Source organism: Ursus arctos, unplaced genomic scaffold (assembly GCF_023065955.2).
Source record: "Ursus arctos isolate Adak ecotype North America unplaced genomic scaffold, UrsArc2.0 scaffold_3, whole genome shotgun sequence".
NCBI classification, from domain to species: Eukaryota; Metazoa; Chordata; class Mammalia; order Carnivora; family Ursidae; genus Ursus; species Ursus arctos.
The window spans coordinates 88,695,501-88,711,013 of record NW_026622985.1 but is presented as its reverse complement, the minus strand read 5'-3'; the positions used below and the strand labels follow the sequence as shown (position 1 = coordinate 88,711,013).

At 40.7% G+C, this 15,513-nt stretch overlaps 1 protein-coding gene across 1 annotated transcript in view; it reads left to right on the top strand.

The window, feature by feature from the left end:
• The first annotated feature begins 336 nt into the window (after positions 1-336).
• The window catches only part of KDM7A (lysine demethylase 7A), an 84,705-nt gene continuing 69,528 nt past the window's right edge, over positions 337-15,513 (top strand). Inside the window, exon 1 of the mRNA XM_048212799.2 lies at positions 337-600. Within this exon, the coding sequence (XP_048068756.1) occupies positions 407-600 (194 nt within the window). The 5' untranslated portion in view covers positions 337-406. The remainder of the gene's footprint in view (positions 601-15,513) is intronic.

The following is a 15,513-nucleotide window of genomic DNA, read 5'->3' as shown; positions in this document are numbered from 1 at the left end:
TCCTCCTTCTCTGGCTGCGTTCCCTGCGCCGCCGCGCGTGTCCTCAGGGAGCCTCTGCCTCCCTCTGCCTCCCCCGCCCCGCGTGCCCTTCAGCCGGTCCCTCCGCCCGGCCGACGCGAAAGGAGCGGGGAGCGCGCGCCGGCGGCGGGGCGACGTGCGCGAGACGCACGGCCCCGCGCGGAGCGCCGGAAGGAGCCGGGCCGGAGCCTCGCGCGTCGTGCGCGCGCCGCCGCCCGCCCCCCGGCCCCGGCTGCGACCTCGCGCGCGCGCACTGAGGCGCCGCCGCCGCCGCCGCCGCCGCCGCGGCTGCTGCTCCGGCTGCTGCAGGAGGCGGCGCTGGCTGGCGGCTGCGCTCGCTCCAGTCGGCGAGCGGAGCAGCGAGCGAGCGTGTGTGTGTTTTTTAAAGATGGCCGGAGCGGCGGCGGCGGTGGCCGCGGGAGCAGCAGCTGGAGCCGCCGCGGCAGCCGTGTCGGTGGCGGCTCCGGGCCGGGCTTCGGCGCCCCCGCCGCCCCCTCCGGTGTACTGTGTGTGCCGGCAGCCGTACGACGTGAACCGCTTCATGATCGAGTGCGATATCTGCAAGGACTGGTTCCACGGCAGGTAAATAAACCCCCTCCAGCCCCGCCGCCGCCGGCCACGGGCCAACCGCCGCCGCCGCGCCGGCCGCCCGCGCCCCCCTCCGCCCGGCCGCCGCGCCGCGCCAGCCGCCGAGGGGCCCCGGCGTGGAGCCCCCGGCCCGGGCAGCGGGGCGTGCGGGGCCCCGGGCTCGCCGGGCGCCGGGCGGGCAGAGGGGGGCTGGTGGGATCGCCCGGCCAGGAGAAGAGTCGCCACAACAAACGGGAACAAAGGGGGACGGCCGAGAAGTTGGCAGGGGGAGACCGGGGCGAGGGGACGCGGCCGGGGCAGGCGCCGGCAGAGGCGGCGGGCGGAGCGCCGGCCCGCAGCCCCTCGCCGCGCCCGCAGCCCGGCCGCCGCCCCGCCCGGCCGGGGCTCCGGGCCGGAGTCGCCGCCCGGCCGGCCGCCCTCCCCGGCCGGCCGCAGCGTCTTCCTTCCGGGCGGCGACCGGCTCGCCCCAGCTCCGGGTGTCCAGAAATTGCCCTCTCCCCCCCCCCCCCCGTCGTCCCCGTCGCGCCCCCTTCCCCGGTCTTTATCAAACTTCCTCGGCCGCGGGGCACTGGGACGGGGGCGTCGGCAGCGCCAGCCCGGCGGGGCTCCGAGGAGTAAACAGAGCAACAGATGAGGCACTCTCGGGGACTTAAAAAGATGCCAGTCGGAAGTTTGAGGCGGGGGGTCCCGGGCGGGCCGGCAGGTCGGTTCGGACCGTGTCCCCCACCCACCACCCCGGCACACCGTGTCCTGGCGGGGGTGGAGCGGTGGCGTGGGCAGCGGGGCCCGGGGGAGGGGGACAGCCTCGGGTCCCCAAGCCCCCGCGTCGCCCCCGCGCCGCGGCTCAAACTTTACAAAGAGTGAAATTTCCCGTCGCCCGAGGGGCCGGCGACACCCGAACTGCCGGGGGCTCGCAGCCGGGGCCCTGGTGCGGGCGAACTTTCGCCGGCCGGTGGGCACTTTGGGTCGGGTGGCGGGGGCGGCGAGCGTCGCCCTCTGCCTCCGCAGCCGCTTGCGTTTCGGGTTTGACGTTTGTGAGAGCTCGGGCCGCCTCCGCCGCCAAGCCGTCGACTCGTGTGTTTTGTAATCAAAGTGTGAGGCTAATAAAGGGCGGCGCCACAGCCTCTTGACTCCGGCGTGGGAGGGATTCGCAGGCATTTAAACAAAGAAACTAGTTGGGGTTGGGCTCCCAAAGTCCTTATTTGGGTGTTGTGGCAAAGCCTGCGGTCACCTTTAGGTGAAGCAGGTTACGCGAGCACCGTTTGGTGTTGTATCTTGACGAGAGTACGCTCACGGCTAATAGCAGATATGGTGACTGTGATTGTAGGAAGTGTCCTTTGATTGACAGCAGGACATTTAAATACAGCCTCCGCTCCCCCTCCCCAATTTTACAGAAACACTGCACGACCAGGCCAGATGTCTTAGTCTCCCTCTACTGGCCCTGGGAGATAAAATCACTTACGTTACAGCGTTCTTTCCAGCGTTTAGTGCTAGGTACATTTAGTTTTACTTCATCTTCAAGTAGATTTATTTAATCAGGTTGCACAATCCCGACAGCAACAACAGTGAAAAAGAAAACCCTATAAGTACCACTGTACAAGAGAGACAGAGTCTTAATTTTGTGTATCAGGTAATCGTTCACAGTCTCGTCTATGTTCGGGAAATATTATGACAACTTTGCCACACGTAATTAAGAATATATTATCTAAAATTCTTTTTTTGTTACTCCAAATAGGTTTTTCCCCCCTGTATTTTGATTACATGAGAAACTGAAATGTGAACATACCACATCTTGCCAGTTCTATTTCTATATCCTCTGTTCCCATAATATACCCTAGGCAACCAGAGTAGATTATCCAAAAATCTAGGTTACATATAGGATAAAACCAGAATCCCTGGTGATTATGTAAATACTTACTTTTTTCAAAGAACTGTTTTAGCTGCATAAGAAACTTGTTTTATTGTGCAATGTTAATAAATTTTAGACTAGAATTTTATTTACCTTAATTTAGGTAATTTTACACTATAACCATGAAAAACTGCAGGTAGTTTATGGAAAACTTTGTAATACATTTAAGTATAAACCTGAAAACAGAAGAAGTTTGAAGGGAAAATAAAGAGGGCATATATGAAGAAGGGAGAGTGAGGCCAAAACAAGTCTGTTCTACATAAATTTGTGTGACTTCATATCTGTGCAGGTGACTCTGAAATATGTGGTTTTTTTGACCAGCAGTGCTTGACAATTTAATGTGGTTCAGATGTCAAGAATTAGAAAATTTAGTAATAATGCCCTGTCATTGCAAAAGCAGTATCTTCTTATCAGGTTTCTTAATGAAGTATGAGTAATTTGGATAATGTTAGAGAAAATAACATTTATTGTACTATGACGTGAGTGATTGTTTAACAGATTGAACACATCAAAATGTTCCTCATATATTAATTATTAAACAAATATAATTTGCTTAAGTGAAAATTGGCCCCTCAAGTACTAAGGTATAGTTTTAATCTCCATGCTCCACTTTCCTTTGGTTTCCAGGGGTGGTCCATCTGCAGGGAAGGAAGGGGGGAGTAGGAGTGCTGTTACAGAGAATTACCATTGCCAGGATAATTTCTTGATGATTTTATTACTTCAAGTAGAAGAATTTTTTAAACTCGAGTCAGTGAATTTTGGCATAAATATGAGTTTACTCTGCCTGAAGTTTCTGACATCTGGAAATCTGGAAAGTTTTTGCCCTCGTTCAACCTGACAGGGAAGGAGAGGCCCTTCCTTGATGCTTTTCAGCCAGGCGGCGGAGTGAACGGGACCAGCTTCCTCCAGGTTTGAGGCTGTTGAACTCCTGCGTCTTTGATGTTCAGGAATTCCTATCCCTCAGTCTGCCTAAGGCTTTTTTCTAAGTGGGAGGGGAGAAGAACACTTGCCAAGGTACAATGTGTAATTGATATCCTGAGGACAGTGAGCTGAGAAATTAACAGGATTTTCCTGGGAAGGTTCCTTCCAACCTAGACAAGGAGTTCTTCCTCTCTGGGCCCTTGGTGGAAGTAAGACAATGGAGATATTTCCTGATAATATCCCACCCCTAATCTCTAGGCTGGAGGTTTTTCCTTAGTACTCTTAATATCATCCTATACAAAACTGCATCACTGCCCTAATTAAATTGTGTTATAACGTCTTCTGTCTCCTCATTTGAATGTAAAAACCTTTGTTTACTAGTCTTTTTAGTCACGTATTCTCTTTGATTGACAAAATTAATATAGAAAAAATGGAAGTACAGAAAAGTATTAAGAATATGAAAGTACTCATGTCTTCCAGGAATTACCACTACTTTAACATTTAAGGTATATGCATATATTTAAAAAAACTGGAATTCATTTTGTGCATTCCACTGTGAACCTAACTTCTTTTATTAACATATACTTTCTCCTGTGTCTTTAATGTTCTTTGAAAACATTTTCATTGGCTGCATAATGCTTAATTTCACCCAAGTACAGTATATTATAAAGATCATTCACCTTTTGTTAGTTGTTTTTACCTTCTTTACTATTAACTTCTTGTAATTCCTAGTGATGGATGGTTGACATCCTTATAAACCATTGTGAGCATCTCTAATATTTCTTTAGAATAAGTCACATGAATTAATACATGTAAAACACTTAGAAGATCTGGCACTTGTAGGTACTCAGTAAGAAATTTCCTTGAAGTAGAATTATTGGTCTCAGGGCAGAGATATTTTCAAGCTTATGGTGCCTGTTGCCAGACTGTCTTCCGGAAAGGTTATTCCACTTCATACTCTCACCAGCAGTGCCCACTTCTAGTTCCCTGCATCATCGCCAATCTAAGGTATTAGTAAACTCTCCCCCCAAAAACCAAGCAAACACTTTGCAGTCTGCAGATAATGAATATTTCCACCAAAAGACATACCCAGGATTGTTCACAGTAGTGCTATTCATATCATCCTCAAAGTGGAACAACATAAATGTCATCAGTAGTAGATTGGATAAATTATGGTATATTCATAAGATAGAATGCTACCCAGTTATTAAACAAAGAGTACATGACTGATACATGCAGCAACATGGGCAGATGTCACAGATACAAGGTTGGATAAAAGAAGCCAGCCACAACAGCGGATACTGTTTGAGTCTACTTATACTCAAGTTCAGGTACAGGCCTAATTGGGTGAGAGAAGTCAGACTGGTGCTTACCTCTGCGGGGGTATTTACCAAGAGGAGGCCCAGTCAAGGGAGCTTCTGAAGCTCAGGAAACGTTCTAAATCTTGATCTTGGGTGGTGGTTACATAGTGTACGCAGATGTAAAAATTCACTGAGATGGATGTGCGCTGGAGATTTTTAAAAACTATTGTAATGGCTGAAGTGTACTTCAGAGTTTAAAAAATTAATAATTTGCCAGTTTGGTAGCTGGCATGTGGTATTTTGTGATTTCGTTTCTTGTCCCTGTCTTTAATGGGACAATGCTTCTTGTGTTTTATTGTTAAGTGTGATCTTGGCTTCCGCCCAGAGTTTGCAGTGTGTGTGTGGCGCTGTTCTTGGTGCTAGGAATAGAGCAGTGAACACAACAGTTCTTGCTCTCTTGTAACTTACATTCTAGTGGGGGAAGATAGATAAATATATATGACAAAAGAAAAGGAAATTGAGTTAGGAGAAAAGTAAGGCCTGGGGATAGTATAAGGCCACTTTTACATGGTGAGATTATGGAAGGCCTTGAGAAGGAGACGTTTGAACACAAGATACTCTGGATTTTACTCAGAGCAAATGGTGTATTTTGAGTAGAGGAGTAAAGACTTTGACTTAACCTTTACAAGGTTTGCTCTGGCTGCTACGTGGAGAATGGACTGGAGGGAGGTAAAGATGACAGGCTGACCAGGAAGAAGGCTATTGTAATCATCCAGATGAGAGATGATTTTAAAAGTTGGAGTCAGTTTTGTTAATTTTCAAATGCATGTTAATTTTTATTCCTGAAGCTTGAATGAGTGAAGAGCTTCATTTATGAGAATAGAAATATTTATCTAGAGTAGTGCTTTTGGGTAGCAGTTTCTCAGGGACTCACTGTGGAGTCCTGGAATTCACACAGACACTTATTGAATGCTTTATACCAAGTGCGAGGAGGCACTGTTCTGACTGTGTTAGATGTATTAATTAGTTCATCTATTTATCAACTTCTGTTTCTTAACTTTGCTGGATAAGTGTTATTATTATTCCTATTTTACAGATGGGATCTGAGGGTTAGAGAGGTCATTAACTCGCCCAAGGTCACAAAACTATAAGGTCATAGAGCTAGCTGATCTGAATTCAGGTGGGTTGACTCCTGAGCTCACTCTCTTGACCAATAAGTAGATGGTACTGGGTTTCTTCCTCCTTGTCTGTCTTTATCCTGGGGTGTAAGGGGGCATAGGCGGAACAGATGCCACAGGGTCCCAGAGAGATACATCTAGAACCATGTACCTTTGTTTTTGCTCTTTATTTTTTTTTATTTTTTTTTTTTTTTTTAAAGATTTTATTTATTTATTCGGCAGAGAGAGAGACAGCCAGCGAGAGAGGGAACACAAGCCGGGGGAGTGGGAGAGGAAGAAGCAGGCTCATAGCGGAAGAGCCTGATGTGGGGCTCGATCCCATAACACCAGGATCACGCCCTGAGCCGAAGGCAGACGCTTAACCGCTGTGCCACCCAGGCGCCCCTGCTCTTTATTAAATTACCGTCTTTAGGGTGAATATGTTAAAAACGATCATAACTGCTTTGGGAACAGTTTATAAAATATTTATTTGAGAAGTTTTATAATTTAACTCTGTTTTCATCTTTGTTATAATGGATTTCTTATTGGAGTGTGTTTTTATTTTGTAAATGAGGAATAAAAATTATTTTTAAAATTGATTTTGTATGCTTTTCCCTGTAATGATAAAGTTACTTTCAGTGTTATGACATAAACTTACTAGGTGAACATTTATCTTCCTATAAGAGAACAAACAGAGAACTTCTCAATATCTTTTTTTAAATTACAGTTTATCATAAAAAAATATATGAGCATTCTTTTCATGTGTTTCACTTATAAAAGTGGATATATATACTCGATCTTGCTATTTGAACAAAATCTGTTTTGTTGTGGGAGTCTCATCTCAGGCTGCTTGGAGGCTGCTTGGTGACGTATAGTCCTCTCATCAAGCTTTTTTTTTTTTTTTTTTTTTTTAAACTCTTAAGTTTGGGGCAGATTTCTCCTTGGTATGCTCTCATATGCTGTGTTCTTATGTATGAAATTGAATTTGCTGAATATCCAGGGGGGAGAATGCCTTTATTTTTGATAATCTGAAGTGGGGGCTCAAGAATAATGAAACAGGTATAGAGGAATTTGATTATGAAGCAAACTTTGGTTGGTTTGAGCAATTCAAACTCCACGATAATGTGCACAGCTTTTGAACAGTTGGACAGTGTTGATCTTGCAGCTGCTACCAAGTTTCTGATTCTTTTTGGAAGTGACATTTTATTAATATAGTGCTTGTTTACTTTTCCACTAATATTAACACTATAATTTTTGCCATTAATTATAGTGTGATTTAATGGTAACCTGGATGATTTTAGTATGTGTTTCTGTGAGCCCTGGTTCTTTTTTTTTTTCTTCATGTTGTATATGCAGATTTATTTTACTCTCTTAAAGTTTACATAATATTCCATGGCATGCTATAACAAAATGATTTCATTATATCCTTATGAAGCATTTTTTCCATTTTTTTTGACTTACAGTGAATAATAAAAAAAAATCTTCATACATATAACTTTGCCTACATTGATTTTGTACCTAGTAAATATTCTCCTACTTACTCATTTTTTAAAAATTTCATTCTCTAATTCTCTTAAATTTGGGTAGATGCTAATGTTGTTAGCAATTAATAACTTTTTTTTCTTTCTAGTACTTATACTTTTAATTCTAAATTTAATTCATTAGAAAAATTATATAAAGTAAATTTGGGAACAAATGTCTTTGTAATGATAATAATTTTAATAGAAATGCCCTTAGGAATGAATCATTCTGTGTATTTGCTGTAGATTTCTAATAAATGATATTTATTTATTTATTTATTTTATTATAATAATATTTTTTTATTATATTATGTTAGTCACCATACAGTACATCCCTGGTTTTTGATGTAAAGTTTGATGATTCATTAGTTGCGTATAACACCCAGTGCACCATGCAATACGTGCCCTCCTTACTACCCATCACCAGCCTATCCCATTCCCCCACCCCCCTCCCCTCTGAAGCCCTCAGTTTGTTTCTCAGAGTCCATAGTCTCTCATGCTTCATTCCCCCTTCTGATTACCCCCCCTTTCTTTATCCCTTTCTTCCCCTACCGATCTTCCTAGTTCTTATGTTCCATAGATGAGAGAAACCATATGATAACTGTCTTTCTCTGCTTGACTTATTTCACTTAGCATTATCTCCTCCAGTGCTGTCCATGTTGCAGCAAATGTTGAGAAATCGTTCTTTCTGATGGCTGAGTAATATTCCATTGTATATATGGACCACATCTTCTTAATCCAGTCATCTGTTGAAGGGCATCTCGGTTCCTTCCACGATTTAGCTATTGTGGAGCTCTGGTTCTTTTACTGAAGAATGGTTTTTAGAAACCAAGGCCTGGCACTAGGGGCTTCATTGCTGTAGGCCTTCTCGGGGGACAGAGCTAGGAAATTTATTATGCACACACATCTTTGTTTTTGTTCTGTCTGTTTTAAAACCTGTGAGTTTTCAAAATGATAACTTTGATTCTAATCCAATACTACCCGGTTCCTTACTTGTAACTTTTTTGTCCAGCAGTGAGAAATCCCGCTCTCGTTATCTACAATATAGTTATGTTTTGTTCCATCTTCGTGTATACATAAAGTAGTTCTAGATTTGCTAACCCATACCCTTGTAATAAATTTACTGACTAAATTACAGTATTTGTTTATCAGTTTTTTTGTTCTCGGCTTTATATCTATAATATCTTTCACCTTACAATATCTAATATATATCTGTAATATCTGGCCTATAATTTCCAGTTATCTATAACATCTAGTCAGCCCCTGTTTTCCACACTTAACTTAGGTTCTGTTCTTTTCTCCCCCAGTTCAGTGTGTTATGTCATTTGTTTGTAATACAGTTGGGTTTGTTACTGTTTGTGTTGCATTTTGGATTCCTCCCATGTCCTGGTTGGTTTTAATTATTGGTTTGTATTTTGAGTATGTAAAATAATACAGGGTTCTAAGAAGTTAGAGTCATATGAAAAGGTATACTCAGAACTGTCACACTCTCTTCATCTCTTGAATGCTTTTCCATCCCTTTTCCACCCACCTCTCTTTAGTTTCTGGTTTATCTGGTGTGGAGTTTATTTATTTATTTATTTATTTATTTATTTATTTATTTATTTTTTTAATAATGATTTTTTATTATATTATGTTAGTCACCATACAGTACATCCCCGGTTTTCGATGTAAGGCTCGATGATTCATTAGTTGTGTATAACACCCAGTGCTATCTGGTGTGGAGTTTTTGTTTCTTTTCCCACAAATGGGCAGATATTATAATGTGTATTTTCTTATATCTACTTCCTTTACATAAAGGGTAGCTTATGATAAATACTCTCCTTTGCTTTTTTCCCCACTTAATAATATATACTGGAAATCATTCTATGTCAGCTCATAGAACTCTTCCTTGTTCTTTTTAATAGCTGTATAGTACTCCATCATGTGGATGTTCCCTGTTTTATTCATCCATTCTCTTGTGTATGGGCGTTTAGGTTGTTTATAATATTTTGCAATTACAGATAGTGACAAAAAAACATAACTTCCATATTGTTGGAGGTTTATTCAGGGTAGATTACTAGAAGTGGGATTACTTGGTCAAAAGATACGTGCATATGTTTTGTTAAGATTACCATATTTCCCTCCAGAATAGTTGGGCCAGTTTGCATTTCCACCAACAGTGTATGAACATGCGTTTTCCCCCACATTCTTGTTATGAGACTGTGTTTTCAAATTTGTTAGTCTTTGCCAATCTAGTAGGTGAAAAATGGTATGTATGTTTTAATCTGCATTTTCTAATTACAAATGAGTTTAAACAACATTTCATGTATTTGAAAGCCATTTTCTTTTTTAAAAAAATTATCTGTTTATAGCTTTTTCTGGCTCTTTTTTTACAGAGCTTTGTTGGAGCTCTTTACATTAGGGCTGTTAGGCCTTTGTGACATACATAAATATTCTTTGCAAGTTTGTAGTTTTTTTTTTTCGTTTTGTCTATGGTGTTGTGTTTTTTTTTTTGTTTTTTGGGTTTTTTTTTTTGCCATGCAAATTAAAAAAAATATGCAGTCCTATTTATCAGTCTTTTATTGGCTTTGGGTTTTGAGTCATGATTAGCAAGCTTTTCTCTACTCCAAGGTTGAAGAGGATTTTTACCTGTGTTTTCTTTTAGAACTTGTATACTTCTGGGGTTTTTTGCTTGTTTGTTTTTTGGGTTTTGTTTTTGTTTTTGTTTTTTTTACATTTAGATCCCTAGTCCATTTGGAATTTATTCTTGTATATGGTAAAAAATAGGGATGTAATTTTATTTTTTTCTAAATAAATTTTCCCAACTGTCCCAGCACTATTTATTAAAAAGCTTATATTAGGGGCACCTGGGTGGCTCAGCTAGTTGAGCTTCCAACTCTTGGTTTTGGCTTAGGTCATAATCTCAGGGTCCTGGGATGGAGCCTGGCCTCAGGCTCCATGCTCAGGGCGAAGTCTGGGATTCTCTTTCTCCTCACCCTCCCCCTGCTCCTGTGCACCTGCTCTTCTCTCCCACTCTCTCTCTCAAATAAATAAATAAATCTTTTTTTTTTTTTTTTTAAGATTTTATGTATTTGACAGAGCGCACAAGCAGGGGGAGCGGCAGGCAGAGGGAGAAGCAGGCTCCCCGCTGAGCAGGGAGCCCAATGGGAGACTTGATCCCAGAACCCTGGGATCATGACCAGAGCCAAAGGCAGCGGTTAACCAACTGAGCCACCCAGGCGTCCCTAAATAAATAAATCTTAAAAAAAAAAAAAAGCTCACCTTCGTTCCAGTAATTTGACATGCCATCTTTGTCATATGCTGAAATTCTCTTTCTGGATCAGTTTCTGCACTTTCTGTTTCTTTTCCACTGATCTGTTTATCTACTCTTGTACCACTACCACACTTTTAATTATGGAGACTCTTACTGTATGTTTTTAAGTCTGGTAACACTAATCTCAATCTTGTAGTTAGTTATTTACAGTGTTTATCTGGCTATTCTTGCAGGTTTATTTTTCCATATGAACTTTAGTAGCAACTTGCCTAATTTCATTAAAATCTTGTTGATATTTTGGGGTGCCTGGGTGGCTCAATTGATTGAGCATTGGACTCTTGGTTTCAGCTCAGGTCATGATCTCAGGGTTGTGGGAATGAGCCCTGGGTGGGGCTCTGAGCTCAGCGTGGAGTTGGCTTGAGAGTCTCTCCCTATCCCTTATCCTCTGCCCCTCCCCCACTCTCATGCTTGCACACTCTCTCAGGTAAGTAAATAAATTAAAGCTTTTTTTTTTTTTTAAAGCTTGTTGGTATTTCAAAGCACGAAACAGATTCTTAATTGTAGAGAACAATTTAATGGTTACCATAGGGGAGGGGGGTGGGGGGATATATGAACTAGGTGATGGGGATTAAGGAGGGCACTTGTCCCTGTGAGCACAGGGTGATGCGTGGAAGTGTTGAATTACTACATTGTACACCTGAAACAAATATAACACTGTATGCTAACTAACTGGAATTAAAATAAAAACTTGAAAAAAAAAGCTTCTTGGTATTTTATTGGTGTTACATTGAATTTCTAAATTAACTCAGGGAGAATTGACTTTATGTGATGTTGAGTCTTCTGTCCAAGAACAGGGATGTCTCTTTATTTAAGTCTACTAATGTGACTTTCAGATATAGTTAAAAAATTTTTTTCTATAGATTTTGCACATGTGTTAATAAGTTTATTGCTATGTATTGTTTTCTTTGTTACTATTATATATGGGCTTTTCTCTACCATTTTCTCATTGGTTATTGGTTGTATCTATGAAGATTTGACTTTTTTTTTTTAAGATTTTATTTATTTATTTGAGAGAGAGATCTCGAGAGAGAACATCAGCAGGGGGAGGGGCAGAGGAAGAGGGAGAAGCCGGCTCTCCCCTGAGCAGGGAGTCCCATAGGCCTTGATCCCAGGACCCTGGGATCATGACCTGAGCGGAAGGCAGATGGTTAACCGACTAAGCCATCCAGGTGCCCCAAGATTTGACTTTTGAATGTTACTTTTATTTCCTGCTATTTTATGAAAAGAATTGTTAGAGTTTGTTGTATCAGTTCACTAGAAATTCTATCGTATGCAAATAGAGTGTCGTTTTTCTGCTGCTTTACCTATTCTGTCTCTAAATGAATTTTCTAACCTAATCGCACAGGCTTATTATATCCCTTACATGTTAAATAGTGGTGGAGATTGTGGATATCCTTTCTTTGTTCTTGATTTTAGCAGAAATGCCTCTATTTTCTTGTTATATTAGGTACTAGCTTTAGGCATAATTTATCATATTAAAAAAGCCTCTTAAATTTTTTAGTGTCTTTATCATGAATGGATGTTTGAATTTATCAAAAGACTTCTTCAGCATCTATGAAGAGAACCATATGCTTTCCCCCCTTACATCTGTTAATATACGTAGAACATATTCTTAAGTGTACTTTATCATTAGCTGCTGTGAAGACAGCCTCATGTAAAAATATTTTTCACTGCATGCTTCACTATTGGATACTTAAATTGTATTCTGGTGATACTTTGTACCTAAGTTTAAAAATGTTATTCTGTATCTAGATTTTAAAATGCCACTGCCTGGGGAGCCTGGGTGGTTCAGTCGGTTAAGCGCCTGCCTTCATTTTAGGTTGGGATCGCGGGGATCAATCCCAGAGTTGGGCTCAGGGAGCAGTCTGCTTCTCTCTCTCCATCTGCCCCTTCCCTCCCTTGCTACTCCCCCCCCCACTTGTGCTCGCCCTCTCAAATAAATAAAAACGTAAATAAATAAATAAAATACTACTGCTTTTGCTTATTTTTAGTATAAAAAATTGACAAATAGAACTGACATAGAGGAACAAATAAACACTGAGCAAGTTATATGTGTGTATATATATATATATATATACACACTCGCACACACACATATACATATATGTTTGTATTTATATATACTTTTTATATATGTATATTTATATATTATATATATATTTGTATATATATGTATACAAATAAATATAATAGGAATCTCTAAAGCATTAATGATTCAGGAATTCCTCTAAAGCAGCATTTTCTAACCTGTGTTTTGTGAACCCCAGGGGTTTAAGGTATCCTGGGAGTTCATTTCTTTTAATTTGTCTTATAAAAAGACAAGTTTTTTTGTTTTGTTTTTTTTTAATGAATTAGCCTGAGTGCCTCTGCGTGTATATATGAACAAGCATTCATGGGATGGTTAGTGTAAATCAGTTGAATGTTACCAACATTGAGTTACTGGGTTGGTTTGTCGTTCAGCTGAGTGCTGCTAGCTACCATGATGGTTCTGACTTAAATTAAAAAAAAATTTTTTTTTTGGGAGAAAATTTCGAACATACACAAAAGTAGACAGAATAGTATAATGTACTCCCATGTTATCCATCACTCCACTTTAGTGAATATCAGTTCATGAGCACTCTTGTTTCAGTTAACCCTCCTCCTTCCCTTGCATTTAGTTTTATTTTTTTTTTCAAGATTCTTAATTTTTTAAGAAATCTCTACACTCAGCATGGAGCTTGAACTTAAAACCCTGAGATCAAGAGTTGCATGCTCTACTGACTGACCTCTCCAGGCACCCCTGCATTAGTTAATTTGAAGCAAATATGTGACAATCTCATTATATTTGTGCATATTTCAGCACGTATATCTATACGGTCTCTTTTAGAAGAAATACCATTATCACAACTAAACATAATTGCCAATTCCTTAATATCATGAAATATTCATTGTTCAAATTTCCATTTGTCTCAAAAATGTCATAACTTTTTATACTGTCTGTTTGATTCAAGATCCAAATACAGTCCACACATTGTTATTAGTTCATATGTCTTTTAAGTCTTAATCTGTAGCAGTATTTCTCAACTGGATGGGTTTCGTCTCCCCCCAGAAGATGCGTGGCAATGTCTAGAAACATTTTTGGGGTGGGGGCTGTTGCTACTGAGTCTAGTAGGCAGAGGGCAGGGACGCTGCTAAACACCCCGCAGAGCACAGCCCACGAGGAAGGGCTGTCTGTCCCTGAGTGTCCGTAGTGTTGGAAGACCCCGAGCCATCGGTTTTCCTCATAGTTACCATTTTTCCTTTGCAATTTCTTTTTGGTAGCAAGTGGTTGTTTATCCCACAAAGTTTTCCACTTTCTGAATTTTTGCTTATTACATCCCTGCTGCATCTTTTAACATATTCCTCTCTTTCCTGTAAATTGGTAGTTGGATCTAGAGAACTTGATCAGATCCAGGTTTTTTCCCTCAAGAATATTTTGTGAGTGGGTGGTATAGTCTTCCATTAGGAGGCAGAAAGTTTGGTGGTTTTCTTTTTTTGTCATGTTTGCTGCCATTGACCAATGCCAATATCCATTCATTTATTCATGAATGGTTAATTATATAATTCTTTTTCATTTACTAGTTAGAATACTTCTCTAAAGATTTTTCCTTACTTCTTTGGTTACCTAGTGGTACAGTTTGTATAAGAGAGGCAGAATTAAAGGTTTCTTTCCCTTTATAACTAGTTTTGGAATTAATTGGCTCATTAGCATTCTTTGTTGGTTATTCATTAAAGAAAAATTTTAATAATATTTATTAGCTTTAAGCAATATAGACAAGTAAAAAGATGAATTAAAAAAAAGGGTTCATGTCTCCTTTGACTACATACCCGGTAATTTGAAACAACAAAACCAAAAAAAGGAACTAGTGAGAAATTCAAGCGATATGGAAAGATAAAAAAAAAAAAAAGGAGAAGTGAAAAATCTCTTGTCTCCTTCCAACAGTCCTTTTTTCCAATGGTAAATACCATTAACAGTTTTGGGTTTCCATCCCAGAAGGCAGGGATTGTATACTGTGCACTTGATTCTATACTGTACTCTTTTTCTTTCATTAAAATATCCTGGAGGTTGAGGAGAGCTTTTTGTATCAGCATATACAGATATCTCATTCTTTTTAGTAGCTCCATTCTGTGGATTTACCATAATTAGCCTGGTTCTCTGTTGATGGATTCCTCATCTGGTTTCTCTCTCTTTTTTTTCTTTTTTTCTTAGTACTTAGTGCTGTAGTGTATATATTTTTGTGTGTTTATCTTTATTCTTGACAAGCATTTGGGTATCTTTAAAATAAGTTCCCAGCGTTACACATTTTGAAACATTTTTTATCTATAGTCTTATTTTATTTTTAAAAAGAGTTTATGTATTAATTTGAGAGAGTGGGAGAGAGCACAGGTGGGCTGAAGGGCAGAGGGAGAAGCAGACTCCCTGCTGAGCAGGGAGCCCAAGTCCCAGAATGATGACCTGAGCCGAAGGCAGAGCCACCCAGGCACCCTGTAGTCATATTTTAAAATTTATGTTCTAAAGGGACATAAGGAACACTGATACTGAAATATAAGTTTGTGAGCTTAACCATACTAACTATGCAGATTTAAGGTGCTGATTTACCAGGGCAGTAAGTTGCATTCATCAGCTAATTCTAATACATCAAAAACCAATATTAGGGAACATACAGTGACATATCTGATTTGTATTTTATTATGGGGAGAGGGAATAAAACACTTTCAGAATGTTTTGTGAAGTGCAGAACTTTTCTTCTGTAATTTAGAAGTA